The sequence below is a fragment of the Leucopleurus acutus genome (assembly GCF_964270905.1).
Source record: "Leucopleurus acutus genome assembly, chromosome: 17".
Taxonomy (NCBI): domain Eukaryota; kingdom Metazoa; phylum Chordata; class Mammalia; order Artiodactyla; family Delphinidae; genus Leucopleurus; species Leucopleurus acutus.
This window is the reverse complement of record NC_139159.1, coordinates 50301449-50326318: the sequence shown is the minus strand read 5'-3', so window position 1 is coordinate 50326318 and position 24870 is coordinate 50301449. Positions and strand designations below refer to the sequence as shown.

General features: G+C 42.2%; 1 protein-coding gene across 1 annotated transcript; it reads right to left on the bottom strand.

The window, feature by feature from the left end:
• Positions 1–1494: 1494 nt before the first annotated feature.
• Positions 1495–10082, bottom strand: CTHRC1 (collagen triple helix repeat containing 1; the record flags this gene model as incomplete). The annotated part of the gene is made up of 4 exons (XM_082858633.1): positions 1495–1637; positions 2619–2835; positions 4789–5010; positions 9807–10082. 4 exons carry the CDS (start codon positions 10080–10082, stop codon positions 1495–1497), a joined length of 858 nt encoding a protein of 285 aa, XP_082714759.1.
• Positions 10083–24870: the final 14788 nt, after the last annotated feature.

Genomic DNA, 24870 nt, shown 5'->3' with positions numbered 1-24870 from the left:
AGAGCCCTGAAATCATGAAGGGTTGAAAAGAGGGATATCCTATCACTTTCTTCATTTGTTGTCTATACCAATATATAGTGCTATAAAATACACACACGCACACATTCTATAGAGAAATTTTCCTTCATCAACAAGTTGGTTACCCAGAAATACAGTTCATGCAGAGAAAGCAGAACAAATGCTTTGCTTTTTTCCCCAAATTTCAAAGTAACAAGTTGATTTCCTGGCATCCTCTAAGTTGACCAATGAATTTTATTTTAATATCATTATGAACTCATGCATTTAAACATATCTGATGTGTTTCAAACCATTCCAGTCGTTATCTTCATTGATGCTTAAATCGTATCATCTCTGCCAGTGAGAACCAATCCACATTGGCTCTTGGATCCTGTTGAGTTGTCTTTCATAGTTGCCAAGATGTTCCAGGCTCATCTTGTACATTTCCTGCCCCAGAGCTGAAATCACCCATTTCTTCAAGGAGCCTTAGTTCCTTTTAGTAGAAAATGGTATATAGAGTTCACAATCTGGGCATTACTAGTTTGGTCATTATTTCTAGGTCTTTTCAGTAAACAAAGCTAGGAGATTCTATTGTTAATTGTTTTATAGCTTTACTTAAGACAAAGTAACTTATGAGTTCATACTGACACTTCCAAGTCAAGCCCAGGATTTACTTAACTTTATCAGTCTTAACACCTGTACTTACTTCATCATGAATTCTTTCTGATCACCTCAGCCAGAAGTGATAGGTCTTTCTTTGAATTATACCATCTCTTCAACAACTTTTGTCACAATCAACATATTAATCTTTGATTTGTTATTTTTGTATCTTAGTTTCCCTTCCAAATGGTAAGCAATTTGAGACCAGAGTCCCCGTCTTTTTACTCTTTGTTAAATTAATATAAAATTCCTAAAGTGCTAGTGCATTTCCTGACACATAAATATCACTTTCTCTTTGAATCCCTCAAAATATGGAACAGGACTATTGTACTAAATTTAAAACATGATTGTCAAAAGGATAAATACAAAATCAGGTTTATCCTCAACTCTCCAGATATAAAGTACCAGAAACCCTGATTTTAGTGGCAATTACGTTAAAGATATTAAGGTTGTTTGAAATAAGTTTTATTTCACAGATATTAAACAATTCTGAACATTTACAACTTATACAAAGACTGGTAGCTTTTATATTTTAAAAAGTGCTACACTAAGAGAACAGGAAAGAAACGGAGACCACAATAACATTCCAAATTATAGGTTCAGGGAATGGGAATATGAAGAAAGTATTTTAATCTTCTACAAAATCCCAAAACCAGTTTTGATGGAAGGAAAATGAATACTGGATCTAAAAACAGTGTGAATTCCCACTTTGGTCTGTAAACACATTTAATTTTGTTTTTTCATTCAGATGTACACATCAAAATTATATAAGGGGTCACAAAAATGAACCATTCAAAGGTATAATACAAGAGAGGTAGGGAACAAAAATGAAAGGATTTATTTTGGTAGCTCTTCAATAATGATACGAGACACTGAATTCCACCCCGTAGAGGCATCTCCTTTCGGGTAATCTGAGCAAGTTCCCACCCAGATAGCAATGTCCACTAGTCCGGCACCAATTCCTTCACAGAGTCCTTCCACTGCAAAACAAGGTGAGAATTACAAGTCTCTATAGAACAAAAAGCAAAAACCTTTAGCTCAACTGTATTACTTCAGCAAGCTAGGTTAAATCTACTTAATGTACAGGGAATTAAAAATGCTAATACTTAATAAAGGTCTCATAAAGATAAGTTCTCTTTTTCTTAGCACATAAATATTTTTTAAAGATGTATACAGAGCCATTCTGTGAAATAAGCTTCACGTGGAATTTTCTTAGAGGTTTTAATCATAAAGGGAGACTTTGTTTAGTTACAGAGATGACCTAAAACAAAAAAAAAGCAATTTATTTGACTAAACAAAGGAAGCCTACACTTCTGTTTTTTCTTTTTGCGGTACGCGGGCCTCTCACTGTTGTGGCCTCTCCCGTTGCGGAGCACAGGCTCTGGACGCGCAGGCCCAGCGGCCATGGCTCACGGGCGCAGCCGCTCCGCAGCATGTGGGATCTTCCCAGACCAGGGCACGAACCCGCGTCCCCTGCATCGGCAGGCGGACTCTCAACCGCTGCGCCACCAGGGAAGCCCCAGGAGAGACTTTGGAACTTCCATTGCCTGGGGTGCAACCAGACCCATTAAGTCAGCCTTCATGGAGGAGTGTTACCCAGGCATGGTGATTTTTTAAAGTTCCCCAGTTGAACACAAGGTATAGCTAAGGTTGAAAACCACTGCTCTACGGCATTATTGGCTATTTCGCCATTTCATCTAACTCAGTGATTTTCAACCTTGTGATCTTTTAAAAAATACAGCTGCTGGGGTCTTACCCCAAGATTCTGATTCAGTTGATCAGAGATGAGACCCAGGCATCCACATAGTTTTTAAAAGATCTATAAGAAATTCTGAAGTGCAACCAGGATTGAGAATTATGCACAGAAAGCTTGCTATGACCTACCATGATAGTGGACAGAAAACGAATCTTTGGTCTCTAAAGATCTGAGGCACATTCTGTAATGTCCCCATTCTACGTACCAGAAGAAGTGCGATGAATATTAATTGTCGAATTCAGTTCAGGGCTTCCTTGGTCCAAATAAATTATGGCTTCAATAGGAAGAGGTCCTGAACATTCAGCTCCATTGAACGTGAAATACCAACGCTGACAGCATGCGCTTCTGCATTTTAACCGAAGCGAGCCACTGAACAAGACTCTTAGGGCGCTGTTCGAACGCATCTTTGTGAATGTACACTCCTGTCACAAACACAGAAATAGGACTTAATTAGCATTTTCATTTTAATTAAAAAGATGCTTTCAAATTGTATTGTGCATTTTATTTAATGATCCTTTTCCCCAAACTGCATTTCAAAAGCTTAGCTTTTACAGAGGGAAAGCAGTTCTCTGCAAGATGGAAAAGAGACTCTGATATTAGAAACTCTAAGAAAATAGAATTATGGCTTTCTTAGAATTATTCACTCCATTGAGGGTATCTTTCAGTTTTTACCAAAAACAGCCAGTCTTCAGTATTTTAGACCAAAACAGTCTATGTATTTACTTGTCTTTTTATTCCAAAATTATTTCCTATGTTCTGGATACTACAGATACAACAGTGAACAACACAGAATCCCTGCCTAGCACTGCCCATATATATTACTTTGACCTGTTACTTTTTTTTTTTTTTTAATATTTATTTATTTGACTGCACTGGGTCTTAGTTGAGGCATGAGCAATCTTCATTGCCTTGTGCGGGATCTTTTAGTTGCGGCATGCGGGATCTAGCTACCTGACCAGAGATCGAACCCGGGCCCCCTGCATTGGGGGCATGGAGTCTTAACCACTGGACCACCAGGGAAGTCCCTGACCTGTTTCTTTTTAAGCAACAGAAAACAGTATCAGGAGTAAAGCGTAGGTGGGGTTTTTAGTCTTTACCTACATGACACAACGATAAGACCCAGGTCTTTGCAAAATTTGTTTGTCTATTGGCTCCTGGTCCTACTATCTTTTACCCGTAGAAGGCTCCCAAACCCATTCTGACCACTGCTAAAAGGAACTTGAAAACATATTGTATTAATAATCCAGAGTCCATAGGGCAAGTTTTTAGAGAGAACTCAGCCAGCAACTTTTGATGAACTATAAATAAGCAACCAGTCTATCAATGTCAGGTGTTTAAAGAAGTAGGCAACATTTTAACAAAATGCCTTCTAAGAAATCACATGTGAAAATATAACTGGTCACAGTCACCAAACTATGGAAGCTATATGGAAATTCGACCACACAGAAATCAAATGAAGACAGTCTAAAACATTTTTATAGATAATAGAGCAGACATTAAAGAGCTGAAAGAGGAGCAGGGATAATACACAGATTGCTACTTAGAACCTGAGAGTTTTATGAAAATAAAATCTCGTCTATTTGCCTGGTGGTAGTAGTGGTTAATATCAAGGAATAATATATTGTGGATACAGAACCATGTACAGAGTTTGTCAACAAAAGAAAAAAGAGGCTTGAAATGGCACCAGCTTCAACTCTGTGCCATCCCAGTGGACTCGCCAGTTACTTTGGAAGCAAACACTAATCAAAGTGTCGGAGTCATTAATCCAAATGCATTGCCAGACAGGCTATTTTGAGTAATTTTTCTCCCTAAATATTACAGAATAATTTTAAATGGTCATTGTAGTGTATCTCTGGTCCATTCTACTTCGCTTAAGCTTAGCAATTTTAAGCTGGGTCTGCTACCCAGAATAAGGACAAATACCAATGGACTCCCCACCTCCAGATAATTCCAATCATGTGTTAATTTCTTGGATATTTCTTTCCACCTTTATATCTGGAGCCACAGCAGAATTTCTTAGACTAATTTAAAATCACTTTAGGACAAGATTGGAAAGTTGCTTACTTGTCCAACACAGACACCTATGCTCTCCCTTTTTGTTTCCATTAAAAAAGAAAAAAGAGTAAGTTATTTTAAGTATTGTTAGGGTTAAAATAATATGGTGATATATTTATCTCAGAAATAGCTTTATAAAATTAATTCTGAAATGTTATCAATGTTTTCACTAATCCTAAGTTAGAAGTCACACGGTACCCATTCCTTAATATTTTTTGTCTTTTAGTAAAAATAAAATAAAAGCACACTTAAAATTACCACTCAACTATGAAAACCTTTAAGTTTTACTTCAACTTTAAAATAATTCAGACTTTACTTACCGCAATTTTTCCAAGGTCTATGCCATAATTCAGTGAACTCCACGAACACTGCTTATAGTTAGGCGTCCACGGCTCCTCAAAGACTTCCCTCAGGCATTCCCCCTTTTCTCCTTTGAATCCATCTCGACCTGGGACCCCAGGGGTGCCAGGGATGCCATTGGTCCCAGGGCTCCCATCTCGCCCAGGCACCCCCGCGGGCCCTTGTAAGCACATGCCATTATACTGCATCAGAAAAAAGAACGGGGGAAAAAACTCCCTTCACTTAAGATTCAAGACTCAGTCTGATCAGAACTGCATGTATTTTGAGGCCTTGGAGTCAAGAATCCCTTCATACCACTTGCCCATGTTCCAGATGAGTTACTTTTTATATTTTATTAAAGAACCAATTTTTAAAGTCATTTCTAAAATATTGGGATTTCTTTCCTATTCTTTTTTTTTGCAGACTTTACACACACAAAGAAGAGAAAATGATTTCATTTGTCTGCTTTTTTCTACTGCTCATTAAAAGCATACATAATTTTTAAATGGCTGTATTATAAGGTAGACATAATTTGATATACTGCTCTTTTCTTCTAGCCCTACATATTGTAAAGAGACTTGGATTTCAGAATTATACTTTTACAATTTTATGCAAACATTGCACTATTTGGGGATCGTTATTTCTATTTTTTTTCTATCGTTAACATTATTGTAAAGAAAGTCTTTATCCACATAGCTTTTTTCTTCTTTTCAATTATTTCCCTAAGATAAATTCTCAGAGATATAATTATAAAATGAAATTTTAACTCAATAGTTATCTTACACTGGCAATATCTCTAAGTTGGATAAGCATACCTGCTTCTCCTCCCTATTTTCATGTGGAGGGAGTGTTGGAACACTTCTGGCCTCCAACTGCACTCAGCCCTCCCCACCAAGAAGGAATAAATAATCTCATTGCAAGTGACCATTAGTCTTTAATAGGGTGGCAGTAATCTAACAAGCTCTCAAGTGCTAGGATTATCTCTGTTTTCCTTGAGGGGGTGGTGCAGTAGTATCACGTAGAAGTTGAGTGATAGATTCTAGAGTCATATACTATGGATTTTAATCCTGGCTCCACCACTTATTAGCTATGTGAGATAGAGCAAGTTATTCAACATTTCAATGCCTGTTTCCTTAACTGAAATATGGGGAAGAATAATAAAGATTCTTACCTTGTAGGAGATTTAAGTGAGATAATACATAAAATGTACTAGAGCAGTACCTGGCATATAGTATAGTCAGCCATGATTATTCTCATTATTTCCTCAAGACCATGTGAGATAGTGGCCCAGAGCAAGTGTGTCCACTCCCTTGAGTGGACTAGGACTGGGGAAGAGAGCATTAGCAAACCTGCTGGCTAACACACATAGCCATAAGCCACACACAGCAATATAGTTGCATCGGTGGTAAAGCTGGATCTCCATCTGCCTAATTCTTGTGCCTATCCCTGAATTGGTCCATTATTAGACCCTTCAAACCGCACACCCAATTCATTTAAATTTTTACTTTAACAATCCCTATTTGTATAAATGATCTAACACTATCATCCTCTATAAATATACTGTCCAGTGAGAACAAAAAAAACAAGATTCCTTATATATTAAAATAACTTCAAAGCTTTTTTTAAACATCTTTATTGGAGTATAATTGCTTTACAATGTTGTGTTAGTTTCTGCTGTATGACAAAGTGAATCAGCTATATGTATACATATATCCCCATATCCCCTCGCTCTTGCATCTCCCTCCCACCTTCCCTACCCCACCCCTCTAGGTGGTCACAAAGTACGGAGCTGATCTCCCTGTGCTATGCAGCTGCTTCTACTAGCTATCTATTTTACATTTCGTAGTGTATATATGTCAATGTCACTCTCTCACTTCGTCCCAACTTACCCTTCCCCCTCCCCATGTCCTCAAGTCCATTCTCTACATCTGCATCTTTATTCTTGTCCTGCTCCTAGGTTCATCAGAACCATTTTTAAAAATTTTTAGATTCCATATATATGTGTTAGCATACCGTTATTTGTTTTTCTCTTTCTGACTTACTTCACTCTGTATGACAGACTCTAGGTCCATCCACATCACTACAAATAATTCAATTTCATTTCTTTTTATGGCTGAGTAATATTCCATTGTATATATGTGCCACATCTTCTTTATCCATTCATCTGTTGCTGGACACTTAGGTTACTTCCATGTCCTGGCTATTGTAAATAGAGCTGCAATGAACATTGTGGTACATGACTCTTTTTGAATTATGGTTTTCTCAGGGTATATGCCCAGTAGTGGGACTGCTGGGTCAGATGGTAGTTCTATTTTTAGTTTTTTAAGGAACCTCCATACTGTTCTCCATAGTGGCTGTATCAATTTACATTCCCACCAACAGTGCAAGAGGGTTCCCTTTTCTCCACACCCTCTCCAGCATTTATTGTTTGTAGATTTTTTGATGATGGCCATTCTGACCCGTGTGAGGTGATACCTCATTGTAATTTTGATTTGCATTTCTCTAGCAAAGCTTATTTTTTAATTTCACCATCTAGGATTGGATATGGTCATATTATTAAATTCAGTAATGACACTGCCTAGGAAAGATCCTTATGTATCTAATGTTTGCCAATCAATCTTCTCACATCACCAGTTTGATCTTTATTTTGCTAAATGATTTTTATGACTTTGACCAGTGCTATTTTCCTGACTTTAAGAAAAAAAAAAAAGACACTTCTATTTATTTGCTGCCAGAGAAATAATAAGAAACGTATTTAACAAAATTGCAAAAGTACTCAAAGACATGCCAAAGTATAAAACATTCTAGTTGGCTTTATTTTATACTTAATTTTCATTTTGGTAGATATACTTTAATTTTACTTGGTAGATTTAAATTTAAATTCAGTAGATATACTTTAATTTTCATTTAGTAGATAGGTTTCTTTCACTAACAGATATAGGCAATGTTTACACAAAGATTTCAAGTGGGAAGGGAGAAACAATAAAACTTCTGGTATTCTTTGATTTTTTTTCACTGTTATTCCCCTCAGAGCAAAGTTTTATTTTTCTATATATGAGCAGTTCTTAACGGGGACAATTTTGTCCCCCACAGGATACCTGGCAATGTCTGGAGACATTTTTGGTCGTCACAGCTTGGGAGGGAGAGATTGCTATTGGCACCTAGTGGGTAGATGGCAGGGATGCTACTCAGCATGCCACATGCACAGCACAGTCCCCGTAACAGAGAATCATCTGGCCCCAAAAGCCAATTGTGCCATGGTTGAGAATTTTTATTCACCTTTTTATCTAAAAACTGCATTTCAGAGACCACATAATTTTACTGAATTCGATTCCACAGGTATTACATCTGCCTTCTTTCACTAACCCAGCACATGATTAGTATCAGGTAGGGGGTTCCATAAATGTCTGTGGAAGGAACCCCTGTTTCTTTCACTGGCCACCAGGGGGCAGAGCTTGTTGCACGCTTGAAAGGAAGGCTTTGAAAGATCCTGTACAAAGAAGCTGCTTTATAGAATCTGTTGAAACCTTAATGACTGTGTGGATTCTTTTCCCCCAGCAAAACCAAATCCAATTACAGGATGCACCTGAGCCAGGCTGCACAATAAAGTTTTCCAAGTCGGGCTAGAGTTGTGGGAAACCGCAGGTACTGTAAATCCTTGGAGGGAAAGAAAAAAAGTTGCTAGCTTTATAGGGAAAGGGGGTATTTTGTGTATCATAACGACAGATTCATAAAATGCAGACTGCACATGAACCACATTCATTTGGTACAGTTTTAAACAATTTAGGCACTGAAAATAGAACTGTAGCCCTGAACACACAGTCTGCTTTGTGGAGCAAAATTACATAGCACCACACCAAAAAGCGCAGTGTGGAATGGCAGGAATTTTTTTACAGAGCGTTTGAATCTGGCATAGTTCTAGCTTCCAGGGAGCTTGGCTTATTAGCTCAGTTTACAATGGCAGCTTAACAAATTCGAAACAGTTTTTAATCCAAAAAAGGCCCCCTCTTATGTCCTGCAATGCCTGTAACACTATATTTGTCTGCTTAAAGATTGAAGTTTATCATATACCAAGGAATATAGTGGTTTTGAAAGAATCACTCTTGCTTCAGGGTAGAGACCCACTCTGCCCTTCACTGGGTTTGTTGACTTTTAGAAGGAAAGAGCTTTAAGTAAACAGGGCTTCCCATAGATTACCCCTTCAGAAAGCACTTGGGCTATTTATTTGCTCTCCTGGTAACCGTCTTCTCCCCTTAGTTCGGCTGTGATGCTCCTACCTGGTGCTCACAGGCTGAAGACCCAGGGTGTCTGGAAGGGCTGCCCATCTGTCTAAACAGAACAATGAAGTGGGTCCTTGGAGGGTTAGTGCTGGGCCCCTTCATTTCCCCTTCTGATCGTAAACCCTCTGAACAATTCCTGACCCAGCTGTGGTCGTCCAACAAAGTAAACTGCAGCCCATACTCCCTAGGAAGATGACCCAACATGACTCACTGTCATCACGTTACAAAGAGTTGGACGGATGTTGGGTGAAGATTGTTATTCTCTCCCGCTGGCAGACGTGGCCACCAGCCCCAACAAAGGACACATTGCAAGTCCCTGGCCCAGGCCCACCCAGGAGATCAGATAGCCCAGGGTGTCCCAGGCAGCTCCCTGGCCCACGTTCTAACCTACCCAAGCTCCCCATTCTACTCTCATTGCAGCCCTAACCCTCTCCATCCCTGCGGGGGGTGGGGGTCGGGAATCGATGGGGGCTCAGAGGTCAGAAATTATTGGGCGACTCCCTGTACTCTGGGGCGTCCCACACGACCCGCGGCGCATCTCTGGTTCACGATGGCCCTCTCATACCGGTCTACCTCGCCAGTTCCAGGACTCCACTACCCGCAAAGCCCAGGTCCTTCCTTCCCTGGAGACTCAGGCAAAGCGGGACCCCAGGCGCACGCTAGACATACACCCCCTCCCCCGTCCCCGCTCGGGGCTCTGTCCCCTCCACCGGACTCACCAGGTCCACCACCTCCCTCTGCCGGAGCACAGCCTTTTGCTTCCCCTTGGGGGTCTCGGAGGCGCTCGACGGCGCCTGCAGCTGCAGCAGCAGGAGCAGCAGGAGGCCGAGGAGCCGCTGCGGGGAACCGGTGGCGGGGCCCTGGAGACGCATGGCGCGCGGCGGCCCCGGGACGCGCGGAGCAGGCGAGGAGGAGGAGGAGGAGGAGACGACCCGGGAGCCGAGACGTGATCCCAGTCCGGCCCCGCCGCGCTCCGAGGCCACCGCCGGTTGCATCAACGCGCCTTTCAGCCGCACGCTTCCCTCCCGCCCCCCGGACACAGCAGTTTCCCTCCCGTCATAGGTCGGAGCCCTCACCCCGAGCCCGACGCGGGGCGGGCCGACAGCCGGGCCCGCCCCCTCCTGCGGCCGCTCTGCCCGCGCGGACCCTCGGGGGCTGTGCAGGCAGCTGGGATCAGCCCCCCTGCAGAGGCGGGGGAGGGGGTTGGGGTTGGGAGGGGTGGTGCGGATGCGGGTGGCCGTGTTTAGTGAACCACAGGTGGAGGCTTCGAGAACCGAGTGGAGACGGCACCGTTGAAGTGAGCATTGAAGAGGCCCGTGCCTTCACCTGGGTCCAGGAACACCTGGGTCAAACCCTGGCACCGTGGGCGAGCTCTTTTGAGAGATGACGTTTTTGGGGGGCGTAGGAAGGGCTGGGAAGGAGTCATAGATAGCATCAGGTTCTCCCAGGGGCCCATGACCCACATAATTACCTGCTTCACAGAGTGCTAACACAAAGCTCCAGGAACAACATAGTCTTTAACGCATACTCTCTGTCCTCTTGGCAGTACTGTGGAAGTTGATACCTCCTCTGCTTGCCCCATTTACAGACGGGGAAACTGAGGCTCGGGTGGTTAGGCAACATTCAGTGGTAGAAGTCCACTTTTGAGCAGTCATTCTTGACCTCTGATTGATAATTAGCTTTTTCTAACCCCCTCTGTCCTCCTTTGTCCATTCTGGAAGAAAGCATCCTCAGAGACCCAGGCCACCCACCAGCTAGGGTCAGGCTAGAGCAGGAGTTCCTTTATACACTACTAGCTGGAGTCAGGCAGGACAGGAGTCTTGCCACACCACAACCTCTTGGCAACCACAGAGGTTGCCAACAGAATGGTGATGATGCTGAGGTCGAATTCAGCGCAGCAGGGTTCTCTTTACAGACCCAGCAAGGTTCTGGGAAGTTATGGTGGGCCCAACAGATGGATATGAAAAAGAAGGAACAGTCTGGCAGGGGAGCAGTTAAGGGCAGTTCTAGGAATGTTCACTCCTGGGCCAGTGCCTAAATTCAGGTAAATTCCATTTCTGTTTGTCAGAAGAAACAAACATCCAAATGGGTTCTACAGCCAGGACTGGCTGCATAATAGGTGGAGCCCAGTGCACATAAAAATTCAGGGTCCTTTGTTAAAAAATTATTAGGAATTTCGAGACAGTGTTAACAGAGAAATACAACAAGCATGGGACCTGTCTTAGTGCAGCCACACGGGCTGCTCACCCATGAAACCAGCCCTGTGTAAAGCTGAACAGGGTCCCAGCTGATGCCCTTACGTAGCCAAACCAGTGTAGTGGCAGCAGTCTACAGGCTGGAGAGGAGAAGAGGGCACCACCAGAGTCTGTCTTCTATCCACAATTCTTGCTGCTGTTACTGCTGCCGCTACTACCACCCAGTGACTTCAGATGGTCCCTTTCTGTGTGAATTTGGGTCGAGATTAGCAATTAGCTAATCCTGTGTTAACATCCATGCCTTTTTAATCTACACATTCACATAGTTAATTAAGTTACACTGCAAGATAAGTAAACCAGATACTGTTATCTATATTTCAAAGATAATATATAATAATGTATAAGTGCTTTACAGCATACAGAGGGCTTTCATATACCCTATCTCTCAGATCCTAAAATTATCATAAAAGTACTCCCACTATGGGTTTGATTAACTTCACTCTCTCTATGCTTACTTCTATACGTCTGTGGGTTTGCAAAGTCATTTTTCCTACTACCTCTGGAATTTGAGTTTTCTTGGTTTAAAACTTAGACCCATTCTACCATTATAGATTTTTAGTTTACATTGGGGATTATGGATTAAAGTCCTAGGTGCTATTTCCAGAGTGATCTTTCCTGAAGATTTCCAAATGTTCTACATATTTTCTGTTCAAATATTTAACTTTTTTTCCTATCGAACTATTTTTTTTAATTAAAAAAAATTTTTTTTTTAAATTTTTGGCTGTCTCACGTGGCATGCAGGATCTTGGTTCCTCAACTGGGGATAGAGCCTGTGCCCCCTGCAGTGGAAACACAGAGTCTTAACCACTGGACCACCAGGGAAGTCCCACTAGTGAACTATTAATGCATTGCTTATGTCATAAAAACGCCTTTTTTATAGTTTTTTTCATACAGTTAGTAACTTTTTAATTTTATTTTATTTTTGGCTGCATTGGGTTTTTGTTGCTGCATGTGGGCTTTCTCTAGTTGCGGCGAGCGGGGGCTACTCTTTACTGCGGTGCGCTGGCTTCTCATTGCAGTGGCTTCTCTTGTTGCAGAGCACGGGCTTTAGGCGCGCAGGCTTCAGTAGTTGTGGCTCGCGGGCTCTAGAGCGCAGGCTCAATAGTTGTGGCGCACGGCCCCAGCTGCTCCGCGGCATGTGGGATCATCCCAGACCAGGGCTCGAACCCGTGTCCCCTGCATTGGCAGGCAGATTCTTAACCACTGCGCCACCAGGGAAGCCCCCTAGGTGTATCTTTGATGCATCAGTTGATGATAAACATTTCAAAGTATCACATAATCACCGCCTGTCAGTCCAAAATTTCATTTCAGCAGCATTTCTATCTTTGTAAACAGTATCTGTGCAATTATTTGATAATTTTTTCGTATTATCTAAAGAAGTAGTGATAGTAACGATAAGCACTCTTCAACTTCGTATAGTTGAGATACATATAGAAATAAATGGGCTGAAAGTGCCAATTGTTTAGAATCAATGGGACACTTACTAGAATTAAGGTGGAAGGACTTTTGTATTAGTCAAGGTCAAGGTCTAGTCAGAGTAACATAAACCATGCTAGATATTTCAACCAGAGGAGATTTAATACAGGATATTGTATTGTATTTCCAGATGTTGGAAAGCCAGGATGCTGAGGTAAATCAGACAGTTACTGAAGGAAGCAGCTGCCACACCTAGGGCTGGAATCCAAAAGAGAAGAGTCTCTGGGGGAGGTCCTAGAAGGTAGAGCTTGGAGGAAGTCCCAACCCCGACTCTAGGGTACCTAGTTGGTCCTTAGACTTCTGGCTGGAACGCCAAGTGCATAGTATTTGGACCACCAAGGAGGTCATGGGCAGCTGGTGCTGGTACCTCCGAGGGAGTATAACATGGCTGCTGCCAAGAGAAGCTGGAGGCTAAAGCTGTAGCTATCCTCTGCTGAGTTACTGACTCAGTACTTTTACCTGGTACTTATAAAGTGCTCAATATACATTAGCTATTATTATTTTTATTATAAAAGTAGGGGATTCTGTATAAAATTAAAGGAAGCCTTGATTTAATAGATGACAACCTACAAAACAACTGTATCATTCAGGATCCAGTTAGGACACAGAAACCACTCCGGGTATTTAAAACAGAAGGAATTTAATGTAGGAAGTTGACCACAAAGGCTAGAAGCTCAGCAGGGGACACTGAAGCAACCCCAGACTGGTCATAGCTATAAGCTGCTACCACTCCTAAGCTGGAGAGACATAGGTGACCAGTCAAAGCTGGGATCATACTGGGCCTGTCCATTGGAAGCTGGAGCCAAGGAAGAGATGAAGCCACTACTAGAGAGGGAAGATGATCAGTACTCTGGCTTCTCCCCTTTTGCCACCCTCCAATTTCTGATGGACCAAACCCAGCTAGAGGAAGAGAAAGGAAGGGAGGGAGGGAGAAGAAAGGAAAAGTAGTGATATTAATGATAAGAGCCTGGGAAACAGACAGAAGCTTGGAAACAGCCTGCAGAGGTCAGCCTCCTGGGATACAGAGCAGGGCAGGAGAAGCACAAAGAACGGTACTGAGGGCACACAGCACTGATAAGTCCTGAAACGGGGGACTGAATTCCTCCCTCCACTGGCTCAAGTTCACACATGCACACACAGTCAGCAATAAAATCCAACAGTGTAGTGGCTTCACCTACATTCCTAAATCCCTAGATTACCAGACTGTTCAAATCGGTATTAAATGGTTAATCTACCCACATCCTGCACTGATAGACATTAAATATACATTTCCCTTACCAGCTCACGAGTGATTGGAATTTTTTTAGTCCTAAAAGAATAAAATTTCATGGAAAATTATAGAACCGAAACCATTGATGAAAGATGAGTAAGAGTCCCTTGCCCACGATCGTGGCAAGTACATCCTACATGCATCCTGTTTTATTTGTGCATATGTATACAGCTGGAAGCTGGCATCCTTTGCAGTGCTTGAGGGCAAGCCCTGGTCTGTGTTAGACCAGAAGAGTTACACTTCGAGTTACATTTCCTTTATTCTGAGTCACAGCATGCTACATGCTTTCTACTTGGGTAGTCTTGCATTTCCTGTCAAATCTTCTTCCTTTTTCTTAAGTTACCCGAAGCTGTGTACTTTCTTTCCCTCTTCATTATGCCCTGTGTACAGAGGTTTTGAAATCAGCATCCTCTGAACAGACTCTGCATTGTAAGAATTCCTTAGAAAATTCTTCACCGTGGACATCTGTGTTTGAAAATGGTCAAGATTAAAGACGTTTCTGGACAGTTCAGATGAGTCTTTGCAGCCTGTGTCTCTTTCCAGGCACAAAGCACTGTCTGTTTTATGACAAAAGAAAGCCAAAGTAAGCAGGGTATTTGGAATTACATCTTAAAACATTTAGGTTTACAAAATACATCCAGGTCTCCTGTCTCCATCCACAGATATCCAACCCCATCAGCTAAAACGTGGATTCTGGTTACTTTTTTTCTCCAGCTCCCCTGATATGATTGCTTTGTTGATATAAAGTCAGACCATTGCAATGGAAATTGAAATAAGCCAGTAATATTAATCTCCTCCCTCACCTATCAGAGTTTTTATCAAATGACAAAGCAAGCTGAATGCAGTTTTACAACTCTCAAATCTGTCCAATAGAGGATGCTAAACAGTGACAAAATGGGAATTGACTGGTGACAGGTGAGAGAAAGAGATCAAGAGGTTTGGATACAAAACACGAAATGGGTAAATGTCCAAAGAAAAAACAAAAGTTAATGGAATAGGGTACTTCCGTGGTGGTGCAATGGTTAAGAATCCGCCTGCCAATGCAGGGGACACGGGTTCAAACCCTGGTCTGGGAAGATCCCACATGCCGCAGAGCAACTAATCTCGTGCGCCACAACTACTGAGCCTGTGCTCTAGAGCCAGTGCTCTGCAACAAGAGAAGCCACCACAATGAGAAGCCCGTGCACCACAACACAGAGTAGCCCCCGTTCGCCGCAACTACAGAAAGCCGGTGTGCAGCAACAGACCCAACGCAGCCAAAAATTAATTAATTAATTAATTATTTTTTTAAAAAGTTAATGAATAATTCATTGTCAATTATGGCATAAAAGTTAGTGGTCATAGGACTTGCTACCCACTGTGTAGAATTTAAGTCTAGGCAAACTCCCTTCCCATGTTCCTTACCACGATTTGAAAATAACCCTTTGGCAACATTAATAATACTTTGGCAGTATTATCAGAATCATCAGAATTACAGAATTATCAGTGTTATCAGAAACATCCTCTTACCACTTTCCCTTCTAACTCTTGGCTAGATTAATGATTCCTATTTTTATGGACACTGCCCCCCCCCCATTTATTTATGGATTCTGTGGAAAGCATGTTTGAAATTTATAGGTGACCCAAAGCTGGAAGAGATAGCTCAAGTTGTCTGCACTAAAGCCAGATGGGAAAGATCAGCTTTGCAGCAGTTTCTGAGAAAAAGATCAGGGAGGATAGATCTGGGGGTGAGGGGAGCAGGGCGGAATTAGCCACTGGCTAAGTGAAAACCCAAAGAATTGTTATACAGAGGAAAGTCATCTGACACTGAATAATGAGAGAGAATAAAAAATCTCACTTATTCATTAAACAGATATAAAAGTCTACTCACCCCATCCATATACAAATTTCCTTTAGATCTTAAATTCACCGATTAGATGCTGCCACTAGTTGTGTGTGACTCCCATGCCAGGGGTGATAAGAAATACCCTGGAGCTTGACCTCCTCAGGGTTTCATTGTGAAATTAGGTAACTGGAGTCTTTGGCACGGACCTTAATTTTTAAGTGATCTCTCCCTCGAGCATCACAGGAAATTTGTACTCGTGTCCTAGTCCTTGCTACCGCTTCCGTTTAGGTAGAATTCTTCTGAGAGCCGGGTCGCATCCTCAGCATCTGCTTGGTATGTCTCCAGGAGCTTCAGCTTCTTGGTAATCCTTTATTAAGTGTCTGATGACATGTCAAGGTTGTGTTTGGAATGTCAGATTCTGGGGCTACCTCCCAGTCCCCTTGCCTCCCCAGCCCATATTCATGCACGTAGACAAAGGCAAAGTCCTGAATTTCTGCTCTGATTATAATTATATGGCTCCATATTTCACAATTATCAAGGCCAGGATGATGTAGCTACTATAAACAAAGGTAACCTTAGTGGCATTATAACCACTATAAGAAACAAATCCATTGACAGACATACACTGTCTCGCATGGCGAAGAACTTGCTGGAGTACTGTATTCTCTTCTAGGCAACATGTTTAAGAGGAACATGGGCAAATACAGCACAGGAATGTTTCTAAGTAGAATGAGCATGAGTGTAAGGGGGTTTAGAAACCATCTCAAAGAAGGAACAGTTGAAAAAATCTGAGCATGGTGGCTTAAGAGGAGACAAGATGAAAAAACCTGAAGGGCTGTCACAAAAGGGAGAGAAGAGCCTTGGTCTATTGCACTAATAGGGTGGTGTAAACTTCTCTGAGAGTCATTGCTACGTTCCAGGAAGTGCGAAGAGTGGAAGTGATCATTGAGGATGTTGCTTGCGTTGCAACAGACATCCCCGTGTCCTGGCTGTGGGTAGGCAGGAACAGAGGTGCTGTCAGAACGTGCAGTGGGGGTATTCCCTGGTGGTCCAGTGGATGGGACTCCCAGCTTTCACTGGTGAGGGCCCAGGTTCAATCGCTGGTCAGGAACTAAGATCCCACAAGCCTCGTAGTGGTAAAAAAAAAAAAAAAAAAAAAAGTACGTGCAGTGGTACCTCTGTGAGGCCTCCTCTTTGGGGATGGTTCACATAGGGCACTTTCAGTTGACTCTGGAAGACCAAGACTACATTCCGGAAATAGGCATGTGGACAAAGCATCCCCCTACCCCCCAACCTCTCCACCAAATTAGGCTTTCAGAACTGTCTAGCTAGAGAGCCAGCCCTTACTTCTTCTGGTCTGCTATTTGCTTTACCTTTCCACTCTATTTTTAAAGTATAGGACTTTATTAGACTGCGGTTTTGAAACTCACCTACATTTTAAAAGTGATTCCTTTCCAGTTCAAGGACAGATAGACTTTGGATTTCAGGACACATGCTGGGCAATACAGATTTATTAATTGAATAACTAAATATAGATTAGCATTCTTCCAGAGGCAGAAACATGAAATGACCCTGTTGTGTGTTCCCTTTCAAGGGTAAGAGCATTCTTTCCTGAGTCCTCCCTGTAGACTTCCTTCCAGTCTCACTGGCCAGGATTGTCTCACATGCTTGTTGCCTAAAACAAATCTCTTTGGCAAGAGAAATTAGCTCTGTGGGGCTAAAAAGAGACTGTGCCTCCCCTGCAGAGCATGGCTTCTTGGAGGACAATCAACAACATTTGGGTTCTATTAGCATAAGAAAGAAGGGTGAGTGGCAGGCATAGCTGGTTGACTATTGGGTAGGCACCTGAGTGTATCTGCCACAAGATAAGATAAACTGAAACCCTCAAAGTGATAATCTTGCCATTTCCCCCTTCCTGTCAACCTCAGGAAAGTCCTTGGTTTATTTATCCAACCAACCATCAGTCATTTCAGTTCTGGATATCTTTTGGAAATGGGAGATTCCTGGGTGACAGGCTTAGGGCAAAGCACCAGAGGAAGTAAACCCTTAAGTTCAGAGGATGTATCACCAAGTTCCATTCATCGATATTAACCCATGATACCTACTCTCTTCTTGTACTGGTACTTTTCCTAGTATACAAAGGCCAATCAGAGAACGAGCTCTAATTTTAGGGGAATAGCACCATCTCATTGTGGTTGCAATGGAATGTTCCTGAGAAGATCCATTTTTATGAGTGTCTTATGCTAAGTCCAAGAAGCTTGCATAAATTTTTCTGCTTACTCAGTGTCTTGTCTGTAATGTTTGCTTCCCCCCTCCACAGTAATTCTAATCGCAAAGGAATGTGCCTTTTCCTTCTGGGGTGATCATCTGGGGGGCCCCACTTTCCAAAGAGCCTGTGTAAGCCTGGGAAATGCCACTGACAAGCGAAGGTTTTCTGGTCAGTCATTCTTCCATGGGCATTTTACTGTCTCTTGATAATGTCTCAGATGAAACTTAGGCTCTCCCCTGATGCTCATATTCTTTCCTAGGTTCATTACAGTCTCCATGTTCCTGAAGGATCGGTCCATTGGTAGAAACTCAGTTATTAGACCCTGGTTTCCAAATTACTATTAATGATAGCTATCATGCCTCTATTATAATAATCACTATTGTACTTTAGCTCACTAGTTGGTTGTTTCCACACCAGTCTTTGTTTCCACTGATGCGGTCGTTATTTCCACGCCAAAGAAGAAAGTATGAGTCCTTGTGATGTTTTCTCCATTTACAGAGTTCTCCACCAATTTATCTATTTGAAAGAGGTATAAGATGATTGCTCCATTCCTTCTTCTGCTCTGCTTGCTGTAGTTCAGTGCATCAGTAAAAATGATATGTATATGCAGTTTATAAGTTTATAAGTTAATAGTTCTCAGTAAAACACCTGCCTAATTGATCATCACCTTTCATAAAATATCTTTTGAATGTATGTAGATAGAAACTTTGAGTTTTAACTAGATCAAAAACTTTCATGGTAAGTACTTAGAGAGGATAACACACATATGGCAATTAACCTTTTATGTCCTTCAGTGCTGTCTAATTTTTTTATAGCCATATTTTTGGTTCCCCCAAAGATTTCCAAAATGGCAAGGATTGTATCTGACATGTCTTTGTATCTTTGACAATACTTAAAGCAATGTGTGGGGACACGTAATAGATGTTAAATAATGTGCATTATATTGAACTGAAATTCTAGCCTTGCCTTCCTATGATTCCAGAGTAGCCAAAACAGATGGGATGAGGATCAATCTCTTTTGAAATCTGTCAACAAAATAAAGTTAAAAATTCGGCTCAACAATGAGAAAACAAATACCCCTATCAAAAAATGGGCAAAAGACCTGAGCAGATACCTCAGCAAAGAAGATTTATAGATAACAAATGAGTGTATGAAGAGATATTCACATCATATGTCATCAGAGAATTGCAAATTAAAACAGCAGTAAGGTACCACTACATACCTATTAGAATGGTCAAAATCCAGAACACTGACAACACCGAACGTGGAGCAACAGGAACTCTCATTCATTGCTGATGGGAATGCAAAACAGTACAGTCACTTTGGAAGACAATGTGGTTGTTTCTTACAAAACTAAACATATTCTTACCACATGAGCCAGCAATTATGCTCTTTTTTGTTTACATGAGTTTAAATGAGTTGAAACCTTACGTCCACACAAAAACCTGCACATAGATATTTATAGCAGCTTTATTCATAATTTCCAAACCTCAGAAGCAGCCAAAATGCTCTTCAGTACGTGACTCCAAGTAAATGACATTCTAGAAAAGGCAAAACTATGGAAACAGTAAAAAGATCAGTGGTTTCCAGGAGTGGCAGGGTCAGAGGAGGAGGGAAGGATGAATAGGCAGGGCACAGAGGATCTGGTGGGCAGTGAAATTATTCTGTATGATAGTATAATGATGGACACATGACATTATTTATTTGTCAAAACCCATAGAATATACAACACCAAGAGTGAACCCTAATATGAGGTGTGGATTTTGGGCGACAATGGTGTGCCCATGTAGGTTCTTCTATTGTAACAGATGTACCAATCTGGTGAGTGATGGTGATAATGGGAAAGCCTATGCCTGCATTGGGCAGGTGGTATATGGGAAACCTCTATACCTTCTGTTCAACTTTGCCGTGAACTTAAAACTGCTCTAAAAAAAAGTCTGTTGTTTTGTTTTTTTTTTTTAATTGGGTATGATTGTGTAGAGTAGTATCGTGTTGAATAAGGTCCCCATGAATTTATGGCTCTGGGTCATTTTTTGAACAAAGTCTTCCTAGAATTGCCATTTCCCCCTTTGCAGAAATCACTTTGAATGTGCAAAGCAGATCTGTACGGAGTGGCGTTTCTCTAAGTATGTACAAAACAGTACAGGAACTCAGGGCATAGCCAAAAGCTTTAAACCTGTCATCTAAAGGTTCTGTATCTGTTTCATTTTTTCTCACCAGGCCTCAGATTGGGAAAAGCTTTCAGCTTACCAGTTATTATTCTGCTCTACCATCATTCCCCCATGTTTATAGCAGAATCTTCAAGCATTTCACACTGAAGGTTGAAGTCCCTGAAGGCATAAACCACATTTCCTCAGCCAGCTGGTTACTGCTGTCTTCCCTGCTGGCTCCTGACCATCAGTGATCCCCAGATGTGCCCACTCTGCACAAACCCTACCATGTCCTCTTACTTTGCAACTCATTTTGCAGTATAAACAAGCTCAAATTCAGTTGTATTGGGTGGAATGATGTAACTCTAGTTGAGATCATCAGAGGTCTGATATATACCTTCTTATAATATTTCAATAAACATTCATTGAGCATCATTTCTGTGATAGACACTTTGTGTTGGGGGTTCTGTATCACCCCCAAGGAGCTGATTCTTATATCAGTTAAGATGCTTTCAGCAGCAGGTAACAGAGAATTGTGTGGCGTAAACAATAAGGAAATTTCTTTTCTCTATTAACATGAAGTTCAGAGGGAAGGCTGTTCCATGTGACAACACATGATCAAGGATTCGGATTTTTTCCATTTTTCTGTTCTGCCACTCTTAGGGTTTTGGCTTTGTCCTCGCGTCATCACCCACCCCGGGGGGAGAGTCAGTCCAAGTGTCCCTGCTGCATGCAACAATGTCGAGAGGAAGAAAAGGACCATCTCTCATGATGTCTCCTTTTTAGGAGGAAGAGAATCTTTCCCAGCAGCCCCCAGCCCTTTTATATCTCATTGGCCAGAAGGGGGTCACAAACTCAACCCTAAAATAATCCTTAACTAGGGAAAGGTGATAACCACAATAGACTTCAGCAAATCAAGAAGACTCCCCACGTAGACTAGAATTGCTATGTGAGTCAACTGGGGTAGTTGGTAATGAAAACAGATGGGGGAATGAATGTTGAGTTGGTAACCAACAGCTTCTGGTTGAGGACACAGGTATGTATAACAGGATGCTAAAGATGACTGTTCCCTTTTCCTCAGAACTTTGGATGAAGCCCGAGTAGAGGACATATCCCCGCACATTCTACGGGGAGATGCTAGAAATGCCTGTAGTACAACACTTGACCCCTCAGCAGGCCTAGCCTCATACTCACCCCCTTCAGACTATGTACCCTTTGTGTACTCATGGCTCTGGTTGCCTTTGCTCAGCATAATATTTTTTAGATCCATCTATTATTACAAAATCAGTAGTTTGTTTCTTCTTATCACTGAGCAAAATTCCATGGTTTGTTTATCCATTTATCAGAGATTATACCCCATCAGCATTTACAGTTTAGGAGAGTGAGTGCATCAGCTCCTTTCCAGAGAGCAGGATTTGGCCCCAGGGGCTAGAGCTCTGGGGTGTTCCCACTGCAGAGGGATGACCCCCAAGGCCAGGAATGTGCTGAGAGCAGACGACACTGTGCCAGCAAGCTGCTTCCACCGGTGGAGGGGGACCAGATGCAAGTCCCAGGGAACTCCTGAGGATTCCCTAAGAAGGCGAGAAAGTACAGATTTCCCTCTCCTTATAACTTGTCACCAGGGCTCATTTTGTTCTGAGATTTTGGGGCAAGAATCCAAGTTATACCATGGGCTGCTGCAATGGAATTTTTCCCCTCCTGCCTGACAAAGTCCTGGAAAACAGAAGGCAGAGGGAGACAGGGAGGTTCCCCTACCGTCTCAACCCAGCAGGATACATTATTAGCAAACTCTTGGCCTTGAAATTAGGAGTCAAGTCCAGTATATCTATTTCAATTCCAATTTTCTGTTGGTGTTACAGTAATCCTAGACCTCAGCACGTCCAGAGCTATGAGCTAAACATTTAATTCCTTCGTATATTTAACTCATGTGGTTATGAGTCACTGTTAATACATTCAACAGATATGCCGGTCTCCAAGCTGAATATACAAAGTCAGGGTTTTAACTGTTTTTCTTAGTGATTTACTCATGTCTGCATACCAGCCATCCAGCTTGGCTGATCAAAGCCATCTTGAAATATTTAACTTAGAATTCAGTATAGGACTAAAACATGTCAACTATTTCTAAGATCTCTATCCAGAGACACAGATCACGCATCAAAGTCAAGTTCCAAACCAAGTTACAGTAGGAAGTAAAATCAACTATGTATTTTATACATTAATATTAAACATGGAATAAATGAAAATTTACATCATGTAGGAAATTTTCATGCATATAGAAATAAGTATACTGTGTCTTTTACAAAACTGAAAAGAAAAAGGAATATTTATCTGGTGAGCAATAATTTTCTTTCCTTCCTTCCTTCCTTCCTTCCTTCCTTCCTTCCTTCCTTCCTTCCTTCCTCCCTCCCTCCCTCTCTCCCTCTCTCCCTCTCTCCCTCTCTCTCTCTCTCTCTCTTTCTCTCTTTCTCTCTTTCTTTCTTTCTGCCACACCACGCAGCTTGTGGGATATCTTACTTCCCTGACCACGGATCGAACCTAGGCCCCTGGCAGTGGAAGCTCGGAGTCCTAACCACCGGTCTGCCGGAGAATTCCGGGACTGAAGCCTTAACCTGTTTCTGTCTCCAGACAGCCGGTGTCAGAATTCAATTAACTGCTTGGTGGTGTGGAAAATACACCCACGTTGGAACAGATTTTCTATAACCTGCTTTTATTTTTCACCAGTGCTACTTCCTCGACTTCTTTTCCTATGAATATTTAGAGTTACTCCTTGTTCTTTTTTTTTTTTTTTAAGGGATATTACGGAACATAGGTTTTTTTTAAATTTGTTTTTAACAAACTGTGTTGGGTCTTCGTTGCTTCTCCCAGTCTTTCTCTAGTTGCCGCGAGCGGGGGCTGCTGTTCGTTGTGGTGCGTGGGCTTCTCATTGCAGTGGCTTCGCTTGTTGCAGAGCATGGGCTCTAGGCATGCAGGCTTCAGTAGTTGTGGTGCATGGGCTCAGTAGTTGTGGCTCGTGGGCTCAGTAGTTGTGGCTCGTGGGCTCTAGAGTGCAGGTTCAGTAGTTGTGGCGCACGGGCTTAGTTGTTCCGCAGCATGTAGGATCTTCCCGGATGAGGGCTCGAACCCGTGTCCCCTGCATTGGCAGGCGGATTCTTAACCATTGCGCCACCAGGGAAGCCCCCTCCTTGTTCTTTTTTTTTTTTTTTTTTTTTGCGGTACGCGGGCCTCTCACTGCTGTGGCCTCTCCCGTTGCGGAGCACAGGCTCCAGACGCGCAGGCTCAGCAGCCGTGGCTCACGAGCCCAGCCGCTCTGCGGCATGTGGGATCTTCCCGGACCGGGGTACGAACCCGCGTCCCCTGCATTGGCAGGCAGACTCTCAACCACTGCACCACCAGGGAAGCCCCCTCCTTGTTCTTTATAATATTTTCACAGTATTCCATTCAATGGAATGAATTATATAACTAGTTGCATATTTGTAGACACTTAAGTTTCTGTTATAAATGATGCATCAATTAATATCATTGAATAATATTCTAGTATAAAGCTTATCCCTATCTGAATTTACCTTGATGGTTTATTCAGTTACTTGCTTATAGTCTGACACCCCCTGGGATATGAGCCCCATGAAAGCAGGGGCTTGTCTCTTGTTCCTCATTATATTGCTAGCACCCAGGAGAGTTAATATTATTTGTTGTTATTACTGGGAGCACTTGGACATTTCTAGATCCCTTCCACGAGGCATGAAAGCCGAGGGGAACGTGGTGGGAGGTAGCTACTTCTGCTCTCTCCCTGCCTCGTTCCCTCACTTAGCCACTTAGAACTCTTTTCTGCCTAAGCAGTGCCCTTTTGGAGATTTGCTTCTCTGAAACCTTCAAAGTTTCCAGTCTGAAAATTAGGAACCAGTTCAGGTCTCTGGAATTCCACCCCCCGCCCAGCTCCTCTCCTTTTTACAACTTATCTGGCTGCATGGGGTAGGTGGGGAGCCAGGACACGTTCAGTCACTCACATCCCCAGACCCCTTTGCTCCTGATGGAATCCAATGGATTATTTCCCATCTGTGTATCTTCTTTGGTGGCGTGTCTATTAAGGTCTTTTGCCCATTTAGTAAATTGGGTTGTTTGTTCTTTTGAGCTTTAAGGGTTCTTTATATATCTTGGATGACAGTCTTTTCTCAGATGTATCTTTTGCAAATATTTTCTCCTAGTCTGTGGCTTGTCTTCTAATCCTCTTGACTGTCTTTCATGGGGCAGAAATGTTTAATTTTAATGAAATCCAGCTTATTAGTTATTTCTTTCATGGATCACGTCTTTAGTGTTATATCTAAGTCATCTCCAAACTCAAGGTCATCTAGGTTTTCTCCTATGTTATCTTCTAGGACTTTTTTGTGTTTTACATTTAGGTCTATGATCCATTTTCATTTTTGTGAAGGGCGTAAGTTCTATGTCTAGGTTCCTTTTTTTTTTTTTTTGCATGTGGATATCCAGGTGTTCCAGCACCATTTGTTGAAGTATGTGAATTTTTTCAATCTTTACTTTGACCT